Source organism: Camellia sinensis, chromosome 3, assembly GCF_055761805.1.
Source record: "Camellia sinensis isolate YWXY chromosome 3, ASM5576180v1, whole genome shotgun sequence".
Taxonomy (NCBI): domain Eukaryota; kingdom Viridiplantae; phylum Streptophyta; class Magnoliopsida; order Ericales; family Theaceae; genus Camellia; species Camellia sinensis.
The window spans coordinates 181,849,913-181,876,793 of NC_138963.1; the positions used below are offsets into that span (position 1 = coordinate 181,849,913).

At 33.3% G+C, this 26,881-nt stretch overlaps 2 protein-coding genes across 4 annotated transcripts; one reads left to right on the forward strand and one right to left on the reverse strand.

Annotated features, from left to right (window-relative positions):
* Nucleotides 1-220: 220 nt before the first annotated feature.
* Nucleotides 221-9,710, reverse strand: LOC114287431 (synaptonemal complex protein 1). 2 transcript variants are annotated; one of them, XM_082921590.1, is made up of 20 exons: nt 9,576-9,710; nt 9,209-9,474; nt 9,070-9,119; nt 8,733-8,940; nt 8,527-8,652; nt 8,254-8,352; nt 6,699-7,375; nt 6,364-6,612; nt 6,151-6,279; nt 5,997-6,065; nt 5,813-5,923; nt 5,009-5,116; nt 4,820-4,930; nt 4,661-4,747; nt 2,863-2,952; nt 2,650-2,757; nt 2,175-2,261; nt 1,982-2,044; nt 1,143-1,243; nt 221-672 (listed from the first exon to the last, which is right to left on the reverse strand). In XM_082921590.1, exons 2-19 carry the CDS (start codon nt 9,366-9,368, stop codon nt 1,145-1,147), a joined length of 2,631 nt encoding a protein of 876 aa, XP_082777716.1. In that variant the 5' UTR covers nt 9,369-9,474; nt 9,576-9,710; the 3' UTR covers nt 221-672; nt 1,143-1,144. The 2 variants fall into 2 exon arrangements, with proteins under 2 accessions (XP_082777716.1, XP_082777717.1); XM_082921591.1 differs by lacking the exons at nt 9,070-9,119; nt 9,576-9,710 and having other exon boundaries at nt 9,209-9,347.
* A 3,836-nt stretch (nt 9,711-13,546) lies between these two features.
* LOC114287450 (putative mitochondrial adenine nucleotide transporter BTL3) lies at nt 13,547-21,570 on the forward strand. 2 transcript variants are annotated; one of them, XM_028230804.2, is made up of 4 exons: nt 13,547-14,382; nt 18,536-18,839; nt 19,978-20,445; nt 21,139-21,570. In XM_028230804.2, the coding sequence occupies exons 1-4, from the start codon at nt 13,916-13,918 to the stop codon at nt 21,205-21,207; spliced, it is 1,308 nt and encodes a 435-aa protein (XP_028086605.2). In that variant the 5' UTR covers nt 13,547-13,915; the 3' UTR covers nt 21,208-21,570. The 2 variants fall into 2 exon arrangements, with proteins under 2 accessions (XP_028086605.2, XP_028086616.2); XM_028230815.2 differs by having other exon boundaries at nt 13,582-14,382; nt 19,978-20,344.
* The last annotated feature ends 5,311 nt before the right edge of the window (nt 21,571-26,881 follow it).

Below are 26,881 nucleotides of genomic sequence, written 5' to 3' on the forward strand. Positions count from 1 at the left end.
TCCACCAAAGCACACAAATCAGTTTCAGATTGGCATTAAAAAAAGGAAAATGAGTGAGAGCACTAATTAGTGCTATCACTAATGATGTGGCAGTAGGCCCTACCAGGAATGATTTGATGTTTTGGCCTTGGTGTTGTATTTTTTTTCTTTTTTTATTGAGTGCCATGTCATTAGTGGTCTTTTTAGAGCTCCAAAATTAGTGGTCTCTATCATTGTTGTTAAAAAAAAAACCTTCCACTGCAAAATGCCTTTTCCCATACGTTCACAAAAATGCTGTTGAATCTAACCACTGCACCTCGTATGGAATACTAGCAACAATTAAAGTCTAAAGAATATGTCCTACTTCATTCACAGAATTTCAGATGTCTTCCATTCCTCATGCTTCCCCTACACAACAGTTCAACAATCTAAACATCCAAGTCCAGAAGTGATATTATGATACAGAAGACATAGGCATATCAACTGACAAAAGTTATTACTTCTGTGTTACAGTATGGAAGTGAAAAAAAAAAAAAGAATGTACTCCAAGCTCTTGCACAGAAAGTTCATGACATGTGCTGTCGCTTGTCGGTGAAGTAGTCCAGATGCACCACCGTTATCCGGACATGGAAAAGAACAAAAGACTTTGCTTCAATAATTTTGTGCCATTGGTTCAATCCAGGAAATGATTTTCTTGCAGAAGAAAAATAACATAAATGAGCCAGAGTAATAGGTATATTTAACCAAGTTCATCCTTAAAAGAACTTTTCACGTACTATTGGCAACTGTCTGCATATTAATATGCTTCGGGGATGGCTGTTCTCTATGTAAAATCAAATAATACATGTGCATATAGATAATAATGTAGATGCCTGTACATATGTGTGTGCGTGTGTGTGAAAGTGAACTGGTAAAATGTCAACACCAGCTGAGCGGGGTTTAAAGACTCAACCCTCAACTTTCTGATCTAAGTCTTGTGGTTAGGTGGATGAAAATGAAATTCATTTAATATCACAAGAAAATTGTCTTCCACGCAATGGTAAGAGACACAATAAAAATTCCATACAGTGGAGGTGTTGAGTTTGTCAAAAAGATTACTAGCTTAGCATGAAGGAAAGCAGCAAAAACAATTAGTTGAGAGGATTAAGGTGAATTAGAGATACCTCTAATCAAATGCATAGGGATCATCTGCATATGGATTCAGAGACCCTTCTGAGAACAAATCACCTATGTTGGAAGGGTGTGGATTCCCTCCCTTGATTCCCTGCACAAGGATTGTACAAATAACTATCTTGTAGTTTGCTGAACATACAATTAAAGCGTATAGTTGAAGATAACGTACAAGTATTTAGACTCTGTTTGCATAAGAGGATTTGAAATTAAAGGGTTTGAGGTTGAATTTTATAAAGTTGTTGGAAGGTTAACTATCAGATGTAGATTGATAATTTTAAAGTAAAGGATGACTTGGAGATAGGAGAGATGCATTTTGTTAATAGTTTTGTACTAGTATGGAAGGATTTTAAATAGCCATGTTCACCGAGTTATTTCAAATCCATTATTCTAAAACTCTCAAATCCATTCTCAAAATCTATATCTAAGTTCTAAAATACCACATTTAATTAAAGCTAACACTCCTTGAATAAGTGATTCCAAATCCATTCATTTCAAATTTATAAATGCAAACACAACCTTAAAGATACAGAAGGGTAGCCCAAATGCCTAATAACAACCAATCACACTAAATATATTGATCATAAAAATTTTCAAGCATGACATTTTTGGGGCACTAATTACAGACAATACCTATCCTTACTAGACAATAAAACATTCTTTCTACTACTAGTCAGGACAGGACCAACCTTCCAAAGCAACTCAGAAGAAGTAAAGGAACTGAACTGCTAACCAGGAATTAAGGATTCTAACACCAACCTAACCAAAATGACTACTACAGTCTCCAATAGAATAGTTCACTTTACCACAGGATGAATGGAGTGTTAGTTACCTTGAGTACATCTTTGGGAGTATTAGCTTTTGGTGTTTCTATCTTCTTATGCTTTCTTGGGCCCTACCATAACATAGACACAATTAAACAAAGAGGAAACATACACAGAAGCACCCTGTCATGCTATTAGTCATAATATCTTTTATATAAGTGCGCATGGAGACTGTTGCTTTCAAAAAGAGAATGTCTGTACCCCAAACATGACTGTACTTTTAGTTTTCCTTCGCTTCGTAATTGTTTTACCATTAGATGTTTCAACTTCATACTCACGGTGTGTTACCTGCCAGGCCACAGAGAAATCCAGGAAAATAAATTGTGAGATAGGAGTCCTATCTGAATGTACGCATAACTAAAAAATGAATGGACCAAACTCTTGAATCAATGCATTAAAAAAAAAAAAATGCCTGAATCAATATAACAGAAGAAACAAGAATAATAACAATAAAAATGAAACAAATAAAACAATAGAAAGAAAAGAAGCATTACTCCCCCACAGAAATCAAAACATATTGCCTGCTCAAACTCCATCATACCTCGGTACAAACATAAGTAAGGTTTGCACTCAAAACTGAATTTATACACCGAAGTATATAGATACACATGTATTATATAAACAATATGTACACTCACAAACTAATGCAGAGCAGCAGAGTAAAGAAATAACTCACCTTCCTACTATGCTTTGGAATACTCATAACACTTCCAGTGTTCGCCTTCTCCACTTTCTTCAACAAGTTTGATATGGGTGTCTGTGTTGTCCTTAGGTAAGGTGAATTCTACAGTCAACAAAACACTACGCATTGAGATCACATTTATTTTACGCTTAGCAAGGATTTAATCTAAGTGAAGGGAGGCAAACTGATTGTATCTTTCTTTATCACCTTAGCTTCATTTTCCACATTAACCACAGCACGCTCACTTCTTCTGTGACCATCAGAATTTCTCATCTTCGCTGATGTAGTAGAATAATTCTGAGATATTAAACAAAACTAAATCACATTTTCCTATAGTATAATAATGATTAAATAGATCAATTATTGCTTCAGTTGTACTTGAGCAAACTCCCAAGAAAACCTGCTGTCCAATCTGTAATAATTTTTTGTTAAATACATCTGCCTCTAATGCAATTAAATAAATGCAATGCCCTCTTGGTCTGCCTTCATATAAGAATTTAGAAAATTAAATCTCATACAGCAAACTTCACACACTAATATTGTCACACTAACTCAAAATGGACTTTTTGAAAACACTGCAGCAAATGCATCATCACTTTATAATGCGGAAGATCAATCAGTTACCTCTGTAAAAGCAGCCAGTAAACAATCTTATATCATATTGATATCTGATCTGTCGAGGGGGCAGCTTGCCTCCAGTCCTTAATCGGACTGGACGGTGTTGTTCGGCCCATGGGGGCTCACCATGGGTCCCGTTTTGATATTCTGAACCGTTCAATGTGTAGAACTCGTCGAGTAGCATATGCCTGTAAACAATCACGTTGATCGGATATCGATAGCTATCTCATCTTATCAGTTTTTTGTCAACCGTTAATTTGTTCACCGTCCATTTTTTTTTTATACAAAACTGATTTGATCACATAGCTATCAATATCCGATCAACGTGATTTTTATAGCCATGTAGTACTCGACGAGTTCTACACATTGACGGTTCGGATTATCAAAATAGGACCCGTGGTGGGCCCCCACGGGCCGAACAGCACCGTCCAATCCGATTAAGGACTAGAGGCAAGCTGCTTCCTTTGAACATTACAGCATTCCCAAGGGTTACATTGTACATTAAATACCAATATTATCAGAAAATCCATAAGAATGAACATATTCCCTCTGAGCATTATAGACTTCATAGTTAATTCAAAGGTAAAGCATGGTGCCTATGGATAGAAAAAAGTTGTACCCAATGCCCACAGATCACGCTTTACAGCAAGGTGTGGGACAGGTTATGGGTAGGCAGGCTTACCCCCACCATTTTGTGGAGATGTTGACTCTAGTGACTCGAACACACGCCACAACTCTTCGGGAAAATGAGCACTTTCCATCGCACCAGGTCACAACTCTATGGTGCCTAGAACTAGTAACTTGGTGCACACGGCTTATCACCCACAAATGTCCTGTTTACTAATTGGGGTAAAAGATAAAACTTACCCAAGCATAAATAAAAGATTTACTTTTCCACATAGTAATATTTGTGCCATCATGAAAGATTCTTATAGGTATGTAAGCAACCCTGTTTTTCATGAGCGCGTGTAGCAAATGACTCCCATATGTATAGTGGGGCAAAATTTCCTATCCTTTCATTGCAAAAACATTTCACTCCAAGAATGATTGAACATGCACTCAAATTCACATTTAAACGTTGGTTTAGAGTTCGATCCAACATGTTCATAGCATTTCCAAGAGGAGCATATCCAGTTGAATTTTGGAGATGAAAACTAGAGTTTGTAATGAATCTGTTGCTAGTGTATACTTTGGAATGTCCTATTTGGTCAGAATGATTAATTACTATTGTCACTGGCAAACTGCTAACCTGCTTTAAAATTTCATGTCTTCTCATATTCAATAGTAGTTATTATAATTTATGTCAAAAATTAGTAGTCTTTGCATCTGTGAGGACACATGCTTAAACATGGACAGTGAACAGGGCAGGGGAAGCAATCTGTCTGACCTTTTTTGAATTTACTTCTTGGTCCTCTTGTGGTTTGTCACCCATTACTTTCCACTGCAATTGCAGCAGCGCCCTTTGCCTGTCTTCCTGTTATATACTAGACCAAATTAGAAAAGGCAGATGACTTTATCAACACATAACTTAAGTAAAACTACATACTTTGGATTTCTGGACATCCAACTCCTCTTTTAGTTTCTTGCACTCATCTTCATGCTGACCCTTCAAGGCCTTTAACTGAACTTCGTGTTCATTCCTGAGTAGTGTTGTTTTCTAAAGAAATTCATGAAAAGTTAGCAATTGCATCAATCTTCATTTTCAAACTTGACAGTTCATACATTATATATGTACCTCTCTCAACTCATTTTCAGCTTGAAGTTGAACAAATTTTAGCTCTTCACTGTGGTTCAATTTAAGGTTCAATTCCTTCATATCATGCTCCTGCTTAATACGAGTGATCTACCAAATGGACATTGCAAAAATCAACCAGTGATCTTTTGTACATAACACCATTTTATAGATTAGAAATTCTTGAATAAACAATATTTGAGTAGCAGGCTAGCAGTATGGGAAAAAGCATGCAAAATGTGCCTTCAAAATCAGTACACTTTCCTTGCTGAACTGTATAACTACAATCTGGAGATAAGGGTGAGCATTTTTTTCTTTTTAAATTTTCTAACACTTCTTTTTAATAATCATGGTGCCAATTGCAGATTGAATACTTATGCTGTAATTTAGTTGACAGTATGTAAAGACCAAAAGCTAAGCTCATGAGCTTCCTGATTTACAAAATCATTACTTCACTCAGGTATGCATAAGAAATAAAAGAAGGAAGTTCTAGCCATATCTTTATATACAGGTTTGAAGCAATTAAAGAATGCAAACGAAATACTATGCGCCTGCAAGAATGGCTTTGAAAGCATTGCAACAAGAAATTTACTAAGAATCTGCAAGACTTGATTTCTGATATACTATGATTAGAAACCCATCAAAAGTAAAACCAGTACAATGAAAAATAATGATCGACCATTTAATTTTAGCTTGCATGATATATAAAATTATCTGAAATCTATCAAAAGGTAAAGCAGTAGAATGAAAAATAATGATTGACAACCTCATGTTAGATGCTTTGCCTTTGGAAATTTGAATACATACCAAAGCAGCTTGTTCCTCCTGTATGTGCATCAAATACTGTCGTGATTCTTCCTTGCATTCTGCAAGCTTTTGGTCACATTTGCTTTCCATTTCTTGAACAGCTTTATCAGCCTGAAGGTGAAGCATGCAAGCAACATGATTCACGACCAAAAGAAATTGCAACTAACCAGGATTATGACCATACCTTTTCTTTCTCAATATTGACACTCTCCAGCTTCTCAACTTCAAACCTCCTGCGGATATCATTAATGGCCTGATGGAAACTCCACCAGAGTTAATCAAAAGAAGCTCGCTCAATCATTGTTTACAAATATAAAGTATACAGCGAAGGGTGGCACCTGGTCATTTTTCTGAGATAATTCTTTCAAATGCCTTGACAATTCTAATTGTTTACTTTCTAGCATCAGATCGTATTGCTTCTTTGCATCAGCAAGTTTACTTTCGGCATCAGCCAGTGATGCCTGAACCTGCAATCATATATTCCATTATTATATTAAAGCAAGAGGAACAAATTAGTTGTATTATTTAGTAATTATAATATTTTTGAAAACCTCTGTTTTTTGATCTTCCAGCTGTTTCTCTCTGTCCTTATATCGCAGAATATGCTGTTCCTTCTCCTCTAGGATAGTTTGAAGCTGGCTGGCTTGCTTCTCCAACGAATCTACATGCTGCTCATGCTTGTCAATCTCCATTTGCAAAATATCCATTTCCCCTGCTTTTTTCTGTATCTCCTCCTGCAGTTTTTCTGTAATATCTTTGCTCTCAGATTCTAATGCTGAAAATTTCAGCAACAAATCTTGCTGCAAGGTTCGGAAGAAAGAAACAAAATTGTCAAGCATATCAACATAGCACAAATAAAATATATTTTACATATGAATACATTTACCATTTTACTCTCAGATAAACTTGAACTTTCTGATAAAGTTTTAATTTTCTCCTCTGATTTGGTAACCAACAATTCCATTTCAGACTTCTTAGAAAGAAGACTTTCTGCTTCAGATTCCAAACTCCTAATTCTCTCTTCTGCCAAATGGCATTCTTCTGCATGCTGTACTACTGAAAATTCTTGATCTTTCTGAAGTTCAATGATCTTATTGTTTAACTCCTGATTCACCAATTGCAGTGCATCTTTTTCTGATGTTACGTGCAAGGACAGATTGTGGAGTTGATCATATTGTTTTTTAGCACACTGAGAAGCAAGGTATTTCTCTTCCTGACCCAACTTAAAGCAGGAGTCATACAAAGAGTTTAGCTGAACAACCTTGTCTGAAAAGGTCAAACTTTGTTTATCCAGTTCATTTAACTTTGCAGTCACCAGATTGGCAAAATCTTCAAGGTTCTTTATCTGTTGGAGTGCCATATCTAGTTTGCTAGAAAATCTCTTGTTGCTAGATAGAAGATCACTCTTTTCTTTCTCCAAGATCTCTTCTGAGATTCTCAAACGTTGAATGTCGTCCTCCTTAAATTTCAAACCAACATGCAACTCTTCCATCTTTGAGTTTAAGCTCTCCATATCCAACCTGGTAGCAGATACAGTTGCTTCCAAATGCTTGATCATAGCATCTGTGTGAAAAACAAGAAGCAAGTCTATTAATAGAAATTTAGATCAGAAGCCAATTGCTATTATCATGTGATAGACTTACAACTCCTAGACACTAATCCACACGCAAAAACACTTCTACAAGCACACAATTATAGAAGTATGCCTCTGTTTCCAATTGGAATGGCTTATTTAAAACTCCAAATGCATTAAAATTCATTAAATGAATCATTAAGTTAAATGTGTAATATTACTACTATCACTAATATAGGAAGAGCGGGGTGGCAGCAGCAGCAAACTGGTAATAGAAACCGAGCTCAATTCAACTCACTCAGCAAGCCTTATTGTTACAACAACTGTTCAGATTGTCTTCAAATGTTAATGATATTATGACAAACCATATTTTGGTCAAATCTATTAATTTCTCAAATAAGGAAAGAAGGTCACATGAGGCATGTACATCGGCTGCACCTTACTCTAGGCAAGATGTGAACCGTTAGGTATGTTAACCTCAAAGTGTTTTCATGCAGCTTTTTTAGGATGCAAGCTTTAATTTGCTACTCATTAATACATTATTTCAATGACTTGGTCTTGAACCAGAGTAATTTAATGATATTATGACAAACCATATTTTGGTCAAATCTATTAATTTCTCAAATAAGGAAAGAAGGTCACATGAGGCATGTACATCGGCTGCACCTTACTCTAGGCAAGATGTGAACCGTTAGGTATGTTAACCTCAAAGTGTTTTCATGCAGCTTTTTTAGGATGCAAGCTTTAATTTGCTACTCATTAATACATTATTTCAATGACTTGGTCTTGAACCAGAGTAATTTGAGTCCTGATGGGGTAGCCAGTCCAGAAACAGACCATAAGCAGAAGCAGTCAATGAAGAGGCTACCTTTTTCCTCAATGACATTGGTAGTTTTGCACTGTTCATCTCTGAAATATTTCTCCCTCTCCTCTTTTTCAATGCTGAGTTCTTTCAACTCTCTTTTGCCTGCATTCAGAATTCAAACACATTTCATAACTCTGCAAAGAAGTGAAGCAAATAGAAATATCTGGTTCTTTGCTTACAAATTTATGATAAGCTTCTGTTTGGTAGCATCAACAGTTCTTATTGTTGGAAATTATCTGAAAACTTCTTATGATATAGGAAATAAGGATAACTTACAATTTCCAACAGTTTCCTCTGAAGACTCAAATCTCAAAGACAACGTCTTCATTTGGTCGTGCAAATTATCAAGAGCGGCTGCACTGGAAGATAGCTTATCTTCAAAAAATTCCTTGTCTTTCTCAGCTGTTAAAGCAGATGTAGAGAGTACTTACAACTTTGAAAAATATCATAAAGCCAGTTGTCAGAAAGTTGAATAAACCTACCATCATGAACCTGACCAGCTAGGTGCTGTAAAGTTTCAGTTAATTGATCACAGAAAGTCTTTGTTGAACTGAATTTAGATTCCAATCCTTTCCAAAGCTTCTCATCTTCTTTCTGCTTCACTTTGAGTTTGGCATTTTCATTATATGCGATCTGCAGTTTCTCCTCCAATGCATGAATATGCTCTGTCAATTTCTTCATCTTAGAATTCTGCTCGTGTCAAAATTCTTAATCAGACTCTTGTTCTATCAAAATTAAGCAAGATACTCCAAACATATAGATTAAAAATATGCTACAGATGCACAATTATATTGAGAGAGATGCATGTGTTCATCATACTGCCAATTCAAGGTCGGTTTTTGCAGAAGCTTGTTCTTTAACCAGTTTCTCTGAAAATTAAGAAAACGGTAACAGAATCATGAAAAACATTCTTTTTCCACGGAAACTCAACCATGGAGCAAGGTTTTCCATAAAGTACCTGCAGTGATCTTTAAATTCGCAAAACTTCCATACGAAACTGAATCTGAGGACGGCCGTGAAGAAATCGAGCTGGTTTTGGCCGCTCCTGAAGCAGATCCTGACAACGATTTGAATTGATCCAAGCTCCTCATGCCTGATAACCCTACCAGCTTATGCATTTCGAAATCGAACAGAAACGTAATGAAAAAAACCCTAGAATTCGGTTCTCGAAGTTTTGCTCTCAGAGCGTCTTCGACTCTCGAAGTGTAGAGCTTATTCGCTGAACTGAATAGAAGAAAAACTTGAAATCAGTTTTGGAAGATATAGATCCCAAGTTTGGAAAATTAATTTCGATTCGAGAAGTTGAAATAAATCGAAGACAAAACCCTAGAAATTTGATCTCGGAGCGTTCGCTCTGAAGAGGTCTCGGCAGCTCTGCGAAAAATGTTGAACGTGAAATGGGCGCGAAGTAATGTCGTATTTATAGACTTCGAGTTGTCCCGTGTGTCTCATCAGAGGCGGTTGGACCGGTTGCGGATGTTGTGATTCACTGTGGGTGGCAGCAAGGTGATTCCACGCGGGAGTAACCAATGGGATGGTCAATTTAAACACAGTAAAATGTATTTTACTCATAAAATATTTAAAATTTTATTATTTTATTTATTTTAATGATTACAATATCTTTTTTTTTTAAATAATTTTACTTAATAATAATAAACAGATAATTTGTATTAAAATAAAATCAAAAGTTTAAAATTCAAATTTTAAATTGATAAAATTAAAAATTCATAATTTATTTATTTTTCTATAATTTTTCTTTACATTTTGTATAAATTGATTCATTTACTAAATTAATTTTCTCCCTTATTATTATGTAATTGTCCAAATCAAATATTTTTCATAGATCATTTATAATTATCTATTTATAATCATATATATATATATATATATATTATTAAAAGTAATATTTTTTCATACTTAGGTGGCACATTATAAAGGTTTACTTTTTTTGTAATAGAGTCACATCCGTATTTATTTTCTTAATTATATGTTTTACACAAACCCAAATTTAATTTAAATTATACTAAACTTTACATACTTTATATGGACTCTATTTGACCAATATTTCTTTTTCATATATTTTTCATCGTAAATTAAGATAATCCACAAGCGCAATACCAATTTTGCATTTCACGTTTTTTTTTTCTTAATTCTTTCAAGAGTTAGTATTTTCTTAATGTTAAATTGCCTTTTTTTTTTCAATGCATTATTCAAACTCAATATCAATCATATATTATTCTATATTATCGATTTGTAGTTTAAATTTTATAATGATTCTATATATGAAATTATACTTCATTTCTTACATTGTTTTATATAATCACAACTTACAAGAGAAGAAACTTGCACAACAATTATACTTTTGAAAAACCTCTAAAGTTTTGATTTACTACATGAATTACTTTTTCAATTATTGAACAATAAGTTTTTTTTTATATTTTAACATCATATTACAAATGATTAATCACTTCACACACTAAGATGTATATATCATTTGAATGTTTTCATTATTTTTTCTTTTTGAGTTTAGATGTTGTTATGTAATTCTTTTTTGGTTAGTCGTTATTGAATTTTTTTTATATAGTTGATATTTTAATTTAATTAAGAGTATTTATTTTACAATCCTATAATTTAATATATATATATATATATATATATATGCATATATATCATATAAAATCATTATATGATTATCCAACTACAACGTATTTATATTTAATTTTTTTTAATAAATTTTATATAATTTCTATTTCTACATATTTTTATTTTCTAAATGAATATAAAATTAAATTAAATAGTTAGAATTACTTTTAATTTTATATTATTAATTTTTTTTCTAATTTAACTATTATTTTTAATATCAAAATAAGTATTTATTTTATTATTTTATAATTTAATACATATCATACAAAATTATTTTATGATAATTATACTTTTATAATATGATAGAACTAAAATTATCAAATACATAAATAATTTAACTAAAATTAATATATATATATATATAACTATTCAAGTAATAATTTTATAGAATGATGACACTAATATTATCAAAATAAATAATTAAAGTTATACTTTAATTAAAATTAAAATTATTCTTTTATAACACATATTATACCATTAAATATTTATAAAAAAAAAAAAAAAAAACAACAACAACATATACATTACACAGGTCAACTTGTAGTCATTATTATATTTTAAACATATGCTAAACCTTCTATTGTACTAAAAAGATATATTCTCTATGGTTACAATTTTTACTTAAGATATCTGATATTTTAAATTTTAACTATGAAAAATTGGCCATAAATTCTTAGTGAGACCCTTATCTTGTTAAAATAACAAAAATTATGTGTACTTTCAAAATCTCTAGAATTTTTTTTAAAAAAAAATTATTTTATTATAATACTCTCATATATATCAGATGTGTATCTCTCTTTCTATGTTCTCTTGCTCTCTCTCGTCTTACTCTCTATGATCTCTGTCTCGCTCGCTCACTTACCACCATTGCTCTCCACCGATGCTACGACCACTTATTATGGAATTCTTTTTATACCATCTTCATTTCCACTATTAGTCGTCGCGTTTATGACTTTAGATTTGAGATCATTCACCATCATTGCTGTTGTCGAACAATGATAGTTCACAAATCTCAAATATGAGATCCTTCCCTCTCTGTCTCTCTCTCTAGTTTTGACGGTTCATGCTTTATATGTGTGCACCACTTAGAGATGGCCATGGGGCGCGTTTGTCATTTCCCGCGCCCCAACCCCACCCCTGCAGACAAACTCCACCCCTACTATGGATGAAAATTTTAAACTCCATCCCCGTCCTTGCAGATACTCGCGGATACTCAACCACATTTCAAATAGCTAAAAAAATTGAGAAATATTTAAATTCTTAGCACACTAAATATATATATATTTATTTCCATATATATAAACAGTGGGACTTTTAGGATTATTATTTCTTTATATTTAAATAGAATCACAAACTTTTAATATTATTTTCTTATATCTAATTATATTATATACATATATATATATTTATTTATTTATATATTATTAATTATTTCGAGTCGGGTTTGGATCGGGGGATGTGATACCCACTCCCGTCCCATCCCCGTTTACGGGTGATTAAAACATAATCCACCCTCACTCTACATACGTGTCGGGGCAGGTAAAATCCACCCAATTCTGGTGGGTACAGGCAAACTTTCGGGAATCGGATTAAAATAGCCATCCCTAACACCATTCACCATTTATGCTCTCTTTATCTTCTTCTTCTTCTTATTTTTTGTTACTACGATGATGAACGGATCACTTTGTATATTTATTTTTCGCTAAAATAGCCATTCTTAACACCATTCACCATTTATGCTCTCTTTCTCTTCTTCTTCTTCTTATTTTTCGTTACTACGACGATGAACGGATCATAAAAGTGATTGGTATTATTTGTTTGATGGTGATTAGTTTATTTATATATTTATTTTTGTATTGCAATAATATCTCTCTAGATAGAGATTTCCTCATTTCATGGAAGTTTTCTGGTTTATATATTTTTGGGATCTATTTTGTAATTTGATATACTTTATTAGACTACTTCTTATTAGATGGATAAATTACACTTACACCCCCTGAGGTTTAAATTTAATACATATCACCCCTTGACATTTGAAAAATTATATTAACCCCTTTGTCATTGTAATTATTTGACGGAATGAAAACATTAAATTCATGCGGTCTTTTCTTGTTTTACTTTACTTCCTCTGATTTTTTATTTTATTTTATTTCCTTTGCTTTACTTTTTTTTTTCCAATGTAATTTCTTTTATTTTTCTACTAAAAGTTGTTGCCTTTTATATAATTAAGGGTTTTGTAAAATGAGATTATTAACTATAAGGGTGATAATGTAATTTCTAGAACGTCAGAGGATGAGATATAATTGAATCAAATCTCAAGGGTGTTAGTGTAATTTACCCTTATTAGATATATTGAATATGTAATGTATTAAGCATTCGTTTGGGAAAATGGGTTGGATTGGGTTTGGGGCTATTTTAATTACAATAAGATAAAATATATTTTTTAGTTTAATAAGACAAAACATTATATTCAACCTATAATTTTTTTATTTTTTCTTTCACAAAATTTAAAAAAACAAAAAGTCTATCTCAAATAAAATTTTTTAACTCCAAACTAAAATAATTAAAAGGCCAAAAAAAATAAAAAACTAACTCGCAAACCAACTCTACCCCTGGTACTTTTTCATAATATATATATATATCAACACTCGATGTCTTATTTAATTATGCTTTTTTAATTTTTTTTTTATCTTCTTGACCATTTTACCCAAAATTTTACATAACAAACACCACCTCAGTCGACGAAAAGAGAGAAGTGATTACTACGTGCGGCGATGGAAGCAAAGCTCGATTTCCGCCATTTCTTCCTTGTCATGTCCAACTCCAGATGTCATCCCAAGAAGATAAACACTTAACAATGTCAAACAAATTCCAAACCCTAGAAACCCAATCTCCCAAAACCAATTCATAAACCATAAACAAACACAAACAATTCACCTTCACACACACTCCAATTCATATCAACACACAATCACTCATATATATACACATAGCATATTCAAGCCCCCCCTCGCATGTTACAATGCCGGGACTCGATGGCTTCTTGAGAAACTCTCTTTCCTCTGAGCAATCTCAAACTCGAGTCCCAATCGATTTCGACGCCAATTCGATTTCCTTTCTCGGCGGTCTATTCCTCGAAGCCACTGTTTCTTCTTCAATTATCGATTCAGTTTCCACGAGAACTACTTCGAATAGTGCTTCAAATTCAGTACATTCGTCTAGTTCTCGTCATAAGCCGGTGGTTTTGGGGGTTTCCAGGCTGGAAAGTAGGGTTCCGGCGACGGTCGGCGGTGAATTTTTGTCTGTGAGCTTGTCAATCAAGAGAAGCGACGAGCTTCTTCAGAATGGAGAGAAGAACTCGGAGGAAGAGGCGATTGCTAATGCGGTGGTTGAAATGGGGAAGAAGCAGAAGGTTGGATTACGGGGACGTGGCGCGATGAACACCACGAAACATCTTTGGGCCGGAGCTGTTGCCGCCATGGTGTCTAGGTCTGTTACTGGTTGTAACGGTTACTACAATTGTTGCTTGCATTGTTATCATGAACCCTATTACTGCCTCTGTGTTGCTTGCTTTGATATCATTAATTATCAAATATGTCTATTTTCTGTTTAAATTTTCGGTAATCAGTATCAGTAAGAAAGATAACATGAATCTTATTTGTTTCTATGGAATTTTCTATTGAAGTTTCATTTATGATTAAAGGTGAAAACAAATCTTGTGTTCCTTTTAGAAGTCCCATTAAAATGTCAAAAAATGTAACAGTTGTTTTTCGCACCTACTTTAAATTCCGAGAATATGTGAAAGGCAATAATAGATCTCATTGTTCATAATATATATATATATATATATAGATACTTATCATTCATTTGTGTAAAGTAGGGCACATAAATGGGATGGAGGAGTATTTCTTTCCCTTGTGACTAGTGCCAAAGATGTAATTAAATTCAATTAAATTGATTGGTAAATTTTTCTTCATTTCTTTATTCTCCTGTGCGTTCCATCTAGAGAAATAGTTCAGAAGTTATTGGATTTCATTCTTCATAGAGGCATTGCTGGAGCGTACTAGTCCATAATATGGTATGTTAGTACTTGGTACTTGCCAAAAGACAAAGGATTTTGTTCACGCTGGTCCTTCGGACACGTGTTGAGATAGTTTTTAAAGAAGATTGTACATTTTTTGTTGCAAACACTTTTTGAGAATGTATGATTTTTTTAAAACTTCTTGACATGGGGCCTAAGGGCACATGTTAACAAAATTCCAATAAATTTTTGGTATGTTAAATAAGCCAAAAAGTCAAAAGTTAGTTTGTCATAAGCTAAAAAAGCTAAGAAGTCGCTCAACTTTTTCACTAACAGAAAAAGCTTTTTTAGCAATTTCCCAAATGCATCAATTTTTTAAGATTCTTAAAAAAGAAAAAAAAAAAAAGGGGTTAAAAAGCCACTAAAAATTGCCAATGACAAACTACTCATGTGAATTTTACATTAATAAACCGTTTGGATTTGATTAGGGTTTGACTTGTCTATAGTTGGTAGTTTAACTAGATGAAACAGTCAAAAAGCTTCGATCATTATATGTCACTAATTTATTGCATGTGATGGTTCAGATTTTGCCACACGCACACTAGACTATGATATGGTCAAAGCGACACTGTTCAATTTAACTTCTGTTTGTGATAAACCGCTTGGGGTTTGAATAGGATTTGACTTGTTTGTAGTTGGTAGTTTAACTGGATGAGACAGTCAGAAAGTTTCGATCATTTAGCGTTACTATTTTATTGCATGTGACGGCTCAAATTTTGCCACACACACACTGAACTATGAGAAGGTCAAAACAACACTGTTCAATTTAACTCCCGTTTGCTAACCTCATTAACTAGATTAAATCAAAACGCTTTGGTTTTCCACCTCTCTCTCTCTCTCTCTATAGCTTTCCATTTTCTTTTTGAAAACCCTAAGAAAAGCAGGGACTGAACATAAGACATGTACCATATGTGGGCAGAGGTGCTGGAAGCTTTGAGACCTCGTTTGGGGTTTGGCTTTTTTAGCAAAAGAAAAAAGTTAATGTGTTTGGGAATAACTTTTTTTATTTGTATGGAAAAACATGAATAACTAGTGTGTATGATTTGACTTTTTTAGTAACCTTTTGACTTTTTTAGTAGTTTTTTTTGGCTTTTTGGCATTTTGGCAAATGAGGCCTGAATTTGTTTCTCCTTTGTTTCTTTAGCCTACCTCATATCATCCCCAGAATTGTTCTTTTATTCATAGTGAACTAAGGTGATACATTCAATATATATTTATGTGGGTGGGGTAAGCTAGACTTCAGTCATGGAATGTAGCATACACAAATACCAAGTAATTGAACAGTAGAAAAAGAGAAGAATCAGAATTAACTACCGAAGATTTGATTCGGGAAAAAAAAAGAAGAGAAGAAAAATGGTTTGTCACCGGATTCTGTTGTGTTTGCGTATCATTACCACTTGGTCCTCTTGCATCATCATAAAGTATGAATTATTTGGTATGTATCTTGTAGAAAGCGTTCTTCTCACTTCTGATTACAATTTTCAAAACTTCTTCAATTTATATTCTCATGATATTCTCATATGTTAGCTTTTTTAGTAAGTGACTTGACTAGGTAAAAAAATTGACCTTCGGATAGGTTCCAAGTGTATTCGTCTTTAATTTTTCGTATCTGGTATTGTATTGGGTTGCTTTAGTTATGGATGAGTTGACGAGAAATATTCAGGATGACGTGTCATGGTGTATGCTTTTTGCAAACGATATCATGCTAGTGGATGAGACTAGAGAAGGAATTAACACAAAGTTGGAGATTTGGAGAAAAACTCTTGAATCTAAAGGATTCCGAATAAATAGAATTAAGATAGAGTACATAGAGTGGAAATTTAGTAACAGTAACAATGAAAGTAGAGGAGAAGTGAAGATTGAGAATCAAGAATTGCCGAAGAGTGAATATTTTCGTTATTTATGGTCGATTATTACAACAGCGAGGGAGATTGATGCGGATGTGGCCCATAGGATTAAGGCGGGATGGTGTAAGTGGAGAAGTGCATCTGGGTACTGTGCGATAAACGAATACCTACTAGACTAAAAGGTAAGTTCTATAGAACGGCTATTAGACCAACGATGTTGTATAGGACAAAGTGTTAGGCAACCAAGAAACAACACGTAGATAAGATGAGTGTGGCTGAGATGAGGATGCTAAGGTGGATGTGTGGAGTAGCACCGATTGAAGATAAGTTGAGAGAGAGTCGATTGAAATGGTTTGATCATATTCAACGGAAACCAATAGAGGCAGTAGTGAAGAGATGCGATGCTGTAACGGTAGATGAAAGTGTTAAGGGACGGAGTAGGCCTAAATTAACGTTGGCTAGCGTTGTAAATAAAGATATGGACCTACTTAATTTGACTAACGAAATGCTTTTGATAGGGCCGCGTGGAGAAGAAAGATTCATGTAGCCGACTCCATTTGATAGGACTTAAGGCTTGGTTTGGTTTGATTATCTGGTATTGTATTGGGGAATGGTTCCCCTTGGCACCCAACAGAAAAGAGTTCTCTTCGTAAAATTGATGTTGCAGCCCTTGACTGGCCAGAAGCCCACTGTCGGATTTGGAAGCCTAGGGTGAAGCTCGTGGGTCCAAAATTTTTTTGGTCCAATAAATGTGATTGGTAGATTTCTATTTTTATTATTAGTATTATGTTAGCTAGGATTTAAATAAATAAGTTATTAGAATATTTGATTATGTTTCCAAATAATATTAGTGTTAGTTTCTTAGGGTAAAATATTAAGAGAGGTTTAGGGCCGAGGCCGTTTGTTCTTCTCCCTTCTTCTCTATTGTTCCTACATCAAAAGATTTGTTTATTTGGCTTGATTAGAAAATCTGATTCTGACTTATGCAGTATGGAGGCATGCAATATGGAAAAAATTCAGGAATCTCACATGATAGTTTTGAGCACTATGTGACTAGTACACTGGCTTTAATGATCAGAATTATTTAAACCTTTTGTTGTTTTTAAATATGTGAGATTGCACATATTCCTATCTTTGATGCAATAATAGCATGAACTGATGCAATTTTCATGTAGGCATAAATAAGAGCATGTTTATTTGACAAAAGCTTCTGTATACTGTTTTAAGTCATTTTACTGGCGTTAAAACTGTGGGTAGCATTTCATGGTACCATGTGCTTATAAAATAATTGATCTTTTTATGATGGCTGCATTTAGCATTGTTACGATTGTATAATATTTTGGACATCATTGTGATAAAAATGGTTATATTCCTTTATGGGCAGTTGTAATTTGTCATTACTAATAGGTTTGCCTTCTGAACTCGTGTGCTTCTCTGGCTTTACCAGTATATGAAATCCAAACATTGATTTGTTACCAAAGCTCCACTATAATTGTGGGTTTTTTTTGAACCAGAATAAAATCCTCTCTCTGTTTTCCTTTGTTGTGTTCCTCACGAAACTGGTTAGTAACATCAACATGTCACTTTGAGATTCAAGATTTTCAATTGGTTTCTAAGGAGCAACAAATCGAATTTGGGATCTCAAACAACTTATTTGTTTTGTTTTGCACCCTTTCTTTTTTCCCCTGTGGTCAAATGAATTTTGTTTTATCAGAACTTTCGTTGCACCACTTGAGAGACTAAAGCTGGAATATATAGTTCGTGGTGAGCAGAAGAATCTCTTCGAGCTGATCAAAGCCATTGCAGCTTCACAAGGCTTAAGAGGGTTTTGGAAGGGGAACTTGGTTAACATTCTTCGCACAGCTCCATTTAAGGCAATCAATTTTTATGCTTATGATACATACAGAAAGCGACTTCTCAAATTCTCCGGGAATGAAGAAACCACAAACTTTGAGAGGTTTATTGCTGGTGCTTCTGCTGGCATTACTGCTACTGTTCTGTGCCTACCACTGGACACCGTAAGTAACAATATGGGAAATATTTATTTTCCTTTTTCATGTGTTACTGGTGGCACTTGTACCTGGGGTTATTCTTCCTTAAGCAAGTAGACTTAAAATTTTCTTGCAGTAGCAACACCACCACAAGAAACAAAGAAGAAAAAGAAAAAGATCGACAACCATATTAGTTAATGTTGCAACTTCATAAGTGTTTCATATTCATTCATCGATTCTATTATTAGTTGTTATAAAGTTATTGTCCTTCATTTACATTTTGTGATGTTTTTATCTGCTATAAGGGTAATAAATCTGTTTTTTTTATGAACAGCAGGACATGAGAAAACTCTTTTGTTTTAACATGCATGGGTTCTTATTGAACTTGAATTGTCTGGAAAACATATGATATTTTAACTGGATGGAAAATTGATGTGCTTAGCTACTGAAACGCATTCCGATGCAGTCTTCCTCACTAAAGCCTTTTTAGAAATTGTAGGCTTGCACCTGGCTAACAATTGAATTGACTGGGATTAAAAAGTAGTCGCTTGAATGTTGGATTGCCATTTGTGAGTACCTAGTAAACAAGATCATCAACATTTTAAAACATTGGATTGCCATTTGTGAGTAATTACTGAGTAAACTAGATCTTCAACATTTTAAAACATTATATATGTGTATATATGTATCTTATTTTCTTTTTCTGTTCCTTTTTACTTTGAAACTTCATACAATTCTAAAGGTGCAAGTTTATTGGCCTTGTTTGGGAAGTTAGCTATTTTAGTAGGCTATTTTAGTTTTTGGCTATTTTAGTAGGCTAAAATTTGTGTGTTTGGGAAGAGGGTTGTATTTTTTTGTAGTTGGATGTGATATTTGTGAGAGAAAAAGTGAAATGATTATGAGTTTGATGTGACATTTTGTCTTATTGGCTATTTTAGCCTATTTTGTCTTTTTGTAGATTTTAGCCAAAATGAAGCCAAAAACCCACTTGATATTTGTCCCTGAACAATACGGAACTTTTCCCCGAAGTGGCTCAAGGCATAAGTTTTCATTCTTTAAACTGATTTACCTCCCTAAAATAGGAATATCTTGTTAGTTATGTGTAATTGATGGCTTCAACCATGTATGTACTTCTTCAGTATGATTAAAAAGCTAAAATTTTCAGATCCGGACAAAGCTGGTGGCACCTGGTGGGGAGGCGTTGGGTGGTGTAATTGGTGCCTTCCGCCATGTGATTCAAACTGAAGGGTTCTTTTCTCTTTACAAGGGATTAGTGCCCTCCATTATTAGTATGGCTCCTTCAGGTGCAGTTTTTTATGGTGTGTATGATATATTGAAATCAGCTTATTTGCATTCACCTGAAGGAAGGAAAAGAATTCAGAACATGAAGCAACAGGGTGAGGAACTGAATGCTTTGGACCAGCTAGAGTTGGGAACAGTGAGGACCTTGCTGCATGGGGCTATTGCTGGTGCTTGTGCTGAGGCCGCTACCTACCCATTTGAAGTTGTTCGGAGGCGGCTTCAGTTGCAAGGTAAAGCAACTAAATTAAGTGCATTGGCTACTTGTGTCAACATAGTGGAGCAAGGAGGTTTTCCAGCTCTCTATGCAGGATTGTTCCCTAGTTTACTACAGGTATGTAGAGATGTAGTGGTCTGGATTTCCAGTTATGTAGATGCAGGATGAATTCGTTACTATCATATTGCCTCATTCATTATCAAAGAAATTTTGGTCTACTCAAGTTTTTGTGATCATTAATTATGTGATGAGGGTGCTTGGATTCACACCTTATGGGGAGGACAAGGAACAAATTTTCTTTTGTTTTCATTAAAATGGTGGAAACTTTCTGTTCCTAAGAGATCGAAACGAAACACTAGTAGAATAGCAAAATTCCAATATTCCACCAAAAGACGACAAAACATTGTGAAACACATCAAAACCCAATGAAATATATAGTAAATATTAAGTTGTATCGATACGAATTTGGAATCTCTTCTATACGATTTTATATATATTTAGGGTTTAGGATTTAGGCATTATTAGGGTTTGTTTCTTCCTTTCCTCATGACATTTGTATCTGCCCCACTGTGCCCAATTCCCAAGTAACCTTTGTTGTACATCTCTTGCAATAAACATGAAAAGATGGTTAGCTGCTTTCCGTCTTTCCTTTGAAGTTAATCTGATCATTTTTTACTTTTTTAAGTCTCTAGTTCATGTTGAATTTTCCCAGACAGTTTAATCATACGATCCTTAGGACTTTCGAATATTGCAACATTCTACTAACTTTTGGTGCTGGTATTTGTGATTTTCATTCTTTTTAATCCTCAGGTATTACCTTCGGCTGCAATAAGTTACTTTGTCTATGAGTTCATGAAGATTGTTCTCAAAGTGAAATGAAATCAGTTATCAGTTTGTTGAGATTTCGTGCTTTGCAAAGATTGCTCTCAAAATGGAATGAATACAGTTGCCATTGATGCTCTCTCTGTCTCTAAACTACTGAACGAAGATCATGGTGCAGATGTCATTGCGAATTCCTTCACTCTGTTAGTCACTGATCTTTTTTTTTTGGGTAAATTGTCAGTCATGGATCTTGTTACTTTCATACTTTTATAATCTCAATTTTCATGATGAAATAGTGTACTCGAAAATTTGCAGAGTCTCATATACGTGTCTAGCAGTGGTCAAACAACCTCACTGATGAATGTATATGGTTCGAGTATGGCCAAGCATACAAGAAAGAATTTTGTTGGTTTTTATTTAGTTCTGTTTTCAAAAGATTACATTGATTAGAAACTTAAACAAACAAACAAATAAAAATCTAAGAAATAGGTTACTTAGGCGACCAACCACCAGTCTTTTAAGAGTCAATGTTTCTTTCTCATAGATAAATGAAATAGAAGTTGATTTTGACATGAGATTTTTTGTGTCTTAAAATCTTTGTGTATTGAGATTTTTACATGATCGACTTAAGATGTGAATATAAAACCAATGAATGATTCATCAATATTTTCCACAGGAGTCTGTTTCAAGTGTTGGACTAGTAGCAATACTCTTCTGCATAAATTTGAAGTTACGTGTGCATTTTGTAGTGTGTGAAGAGGAGAAAAAATGAAGGGAAAACAAAAAAAAGAGTAGAGAGTGAGAGAGACAGGAATGGAACATATTCCAGGACTTTTCGCCAAACCTTATCTGCTATCCTTTGTATCTTCTGTTGAAGAAAAGTAACATTTTTATGATAATATTCTTCCCGAATTCACCATAAAAAAAATATGTTAAAGTTGGATTGCGTTTCAATCTTGAATTTGTAAATTCAAATTTCAGTCTTAAATATAATATAGTATATACTAACGACTGTAAATGTCAATATATTTGCTCTGTTGAATTCTGTCGGCTTATTAGTTCAACACTTTTCTTTCTCTCCCTCCTGAGAGTTTATTATTGGTCAATGATTTTATATTAAAATAAAGCGGGTTGATTTTTCATTCTAGTGAAGATCAATATAACGCTTTATAAATTATGGAATTTCTGTCAGATGACCCAGTGAAAATTAAAAAATTAAAATTGATGATTTTCCCTTTGCTCAATAAGCTTGAAAGTTTAATCCATATTGGAAATTAATCAAGCAAAAAGATGATATGTGATAGAATAATACTATATGTACTAATTGATATATCAATTAGTATATTAACGAATGATATGACATAATTTTAGAGGTTTTGAGTGTATGTAATTTATAAAATGAGTGGAGTTATAATTTTAAAATGATATGAAAATTTGGACAAATAATCTTGAAATCCAGTTGGAAAGTTGGATTTCATTTCCGATGTTATTAATTCAATGGTTTAATGTGTTCTACCTTCCAACTGTATTTGAAATTTAGATTTTGCAAAAAGATTTAAAATTTGTAAATGGAAAATAAAAAAATTGTAAAATATAAATGAAATATATGTTTGTCTTCCCTCTTCTTTTTCATGCGCAAAATTCTCTCTAAATTTAAAATTGAAACGCAATATTTATATAAATTGATGATATCCAAATTTTGATGATATATAATTTAATTGTAATAACACACTATTCCAAGTCTATAATCTCATTTATCATAGTAGATTTCATTCTCTTTGTTGATGTAGGGCTAATTCCCACGCTTGGTGTGACCGCGTGACAATTGCCCAACACTTGCACTTTTTATAGTGTCTCAATTTAGACCATCTCCAGTCCAGATTCATAAATTTGATGGAAATTTGGTAAAAAAGATGTTTTAACCATTTTATCAAATTAATATTAAATGAAGGGAGTTATATTTTTTTCATCAAATTAAGGGAGCCTTTAACTTTTCATCAAATCTCACAGTTGACATATAAGTTTACTTTCTAAACTCAATGATGTATTAAAAAGATGATTAATTAATGATTAGAGAATAAGGCTAGGTTTGACATCTCTTAAAAAAGTCAAAAAGTCAAAAAATTCCTATCCTATTTAAGTCACATCCCCTTTCTATCACATCATTTTAAATTCAACCTATATTTCATAAAAAGTCAAAAAGTACACTTATTTAGAATATCCCAAATAAGAAATAAAGTTGGCTTAAATATTTATTATTATTATTGGGCAAATGCTAACAAGCGCCTTTCTATACAATTGTTTAATGTGGTGTTCGGTAGAGATTATGAAGCAGCTTATAACTTACTCTAAAGTGGAAGTTTGTGGCAGACTATTTGATATAACTTTTACTTATAATTTATTAGGTAGAAATAATTTAAATAAGTTGAAAAAAAATTAATTTTTCAACAGCTGAATGAGGGGTGTTTTTAACTTCTACTTTCTTATTAGTTTTTAACTTGAAATAATCTCTACCAAACATCTCATGTTGGGAAGTACGGAAAAAAATTCTTAAAAATATGTAAAAATATTAAAAATTAATTTTAATAAAAATGTAATGAATTTAATAAAAAACATCTTGTGTTATCTATATATATGTATATATATATTGTCCTAAGAACCCTGATTAAAGACTCTTATTAGAGCAAATTATAAATAATAATAAAAAAGATTTCGCGTGTTTTTTAATTTAAATCTCAGAGTTTCAATTATAATAATTAAAACCCTAATGTTACTTTCGTATCACAATGGTGCTGTTTGGTGTAGCTGTTAAAACAGATTATAAATTATAGCTTAACAGATTATAGATTATGACTTTAATCAGAAGCTGTTAATCTGTTTGGTATAACTGTTGGATTATAGATTTAAGTTGCTGAGTAGTGTTTGTTAAATAAGCTGTGAAGTAGTTTTTTCAATTAATTTTTATTTTTTATTATTCACTATTTGTCTACATTTTTCATAAAAAATAATAATAATATTTTATAGTCCATTTGGGTCTTTTTCTATTTTTAAAAGAATAAAAAATAAAAAAATCAAAGAGTATAACCGTGAATTAACATGTCCACAGCAGAAGCTGATAATCAGAAGCAAGGGGTGAGCAGCTTCTCAGAATCAGCTTTTTTGACTTAAAATAAGTTGTTAGAATCAGAAGCTGTTTGAAATAAGTTTAACCAAACAGTCCAAAATAACTTTTTAAAAGCCAGAAGCCATAAGTTGGCTTAAAAAAGCTCCACCAAACACCCCCAATGTAGCCTCTCCGTCCATCTTCGTCTCATTTAGCTAACGGAAATCTAAAATTTTCAGATTCAAACCCACATATTCAAGCTCTTGTATCTTCCTCACTGTAACTTTGTTTCGCCTTATTTTTGTGTCGTTCGCCTTATTTTTGTGTCGTTGGATTCATCTTATAGCCTAATTTTTATTCTACCCCTCATATGCCTTATTTCACATTTTTTTGCATGCTATTGAAGCTCTGAAAGTTGGCAAAAAATAATTTTTTTTTCAAATTCAAACTTACATGTTCAAGCCATTGTATCTCTCTCGTCGTAATTCTGTTTCACCTCATTTTCGTGTCGTTGGATTCACCTCATAACCTAGTTTTCATTTCACTCCCCATACGCCTTATTCCACCTCTTTTTGCATGCCGTCGAAGCTCTAAAATTTGGCAAAAAAATAAGATTTCTCTCTCTCTCTCTCTCTCTCTCTCTCTCTCTCTCTCTCTCTTCCAAATTTAAAATTCACATGTTTAAAACCTTGCATCTCCCCAGTCATTAGGGGTGCTCGCGGTTCAGTTGTGGTCAAGGAACCTTTAATCCGCCATGCGTCCGCCGGATTGGCGGATTGAAAAAAATAATCTGCATCCGTTTGTCAGATTGACGGATATGGATTGAGCGAATTGGCAGATGGATGTGAATTGGCTTGGCGATTTAAACTTTTATATATTTTGAATATAATACAATTTGTCAAACATTTCTTTTGGATTACAATTTAACTCAACATAACCATCAAGTAAATTGTCAAATACCAATAATAAATACATATAAGAAAACCATACATTATCGAAACTATTTCATTACTTTGTTTTTATTCAAAAACTATTTAATTTGATTTTTTTTTAAAATGACAAAATTAAGCCTTATATTTTTCACTCAAAAATATCAAATATCAGCATTTGCCATTTAATAAAAGGATTTTTAAATTGAAAACGCAACAGAATATCTAAACTCTTTTTCAATTGAAAATACAAATAGAATATTTAAATAAATTGAAAATACAAAGTCTTACAAATTATCAGGGGTGCTCGCAGTTTGGCAATTCGATTGCAGCCAAATGAACCTCAAATCCGCCATCTGTCCAAAACTAGGCGGATTGAAAAAAATCAATTTACAACCGTCTGTTCATCATCACGCATCCGTCCAAAATGCGGTGGATCGATTCAGTTCGATTTAGTCAGTTTTGACGGATCAGAATATCCGTTGAGCACCTTTACTAGTCGTAACTCCGTTTCACCTCATTTTTGTGTCGTTGGATTCACTTCATAGCCTAATTTTCATTCCACCACTCATACGCCTTATTCCACATATTTTTGTATGCCGTCGAAACTTCGAAATTAGCCAAAAATATGATATTTTTTTTTCTATATTCAAACACACATGTTTAAGACCTTATATTTCCTTCGTCATAACTCCGTTTTACCTCATTTTCTTGTTGGATTCAACTCATGGCCTAATTTTCATTTCACCCCTCATACGCCTTGTTCTACCATGTTTTGCATATCGTTGGAGCTCCGAAAGTTGCCAAAAAAAAAAATCTCTCTCTCTCTCTCTCTTCAGATTTAAACCCACGAAGATAGAAGATAGAGGAAGGAAGAAAAAAAAAAGAGAAAAATCTTATTTTAGGCCAACTTTCAAAACTCCGATAGCATGCAAAATAAGGTGGAATAAGACGTATGAGGGGTGGAATGAAAATTAGGCCATGAGGTGAATCCAACAACACAAAAATGAGGTGAAATGGAGTTACGATGAAGGAGATACAAGACCTTGAACATGTAGATTTGAATCTGAAAAAAAAGAGAGGGAGAGAAATCTTAATTTGACCAATTTTTGGAGCTTTGACGGCATGCAAAAAGAGGTGGAACAAATTGTATGGGGGTTAGAATGAAAATTAGACCATGAGTTGAATCCAATGACATGAAAATTAGGTGAAACGGAGTTATGACAAGAGAGATACAAGCGTTTGAACATGTGAGTTTGAACTTGAAAAAAAAAAAAGAGGAAATTTTTATTTTTATTTTTGGCCAACTTTTGGAGTTCCAACGGCACGCAAAAAGAGGTGGAATAAGGCATATGAGGGGGTGAAATGAAAATTAACTCATGAGGTGAATCCAATAATGCAAAAATGAGGCGAAACGAAGTTACAACGAGAGATACAAGAACTTGAATATGTGAGTTTGAATCTAAAAATTTTGCCTAAATTTCTATTAGTAAAATGAGACAGAGATGGACAGAGAAGCTAAATTGTGACACAAAAATAATATCTAAGTTTTAATTGTTACAATTGAAACTATAGAATTTAAATTGAAAAATACACGAAACTCTAATTTTTTTTTTTATTTTATAATTTGCTCTTCTTATTATTATTACTATTTTCACCGAACACATTTATATTTATTATTATTATTATTATTTTGAGT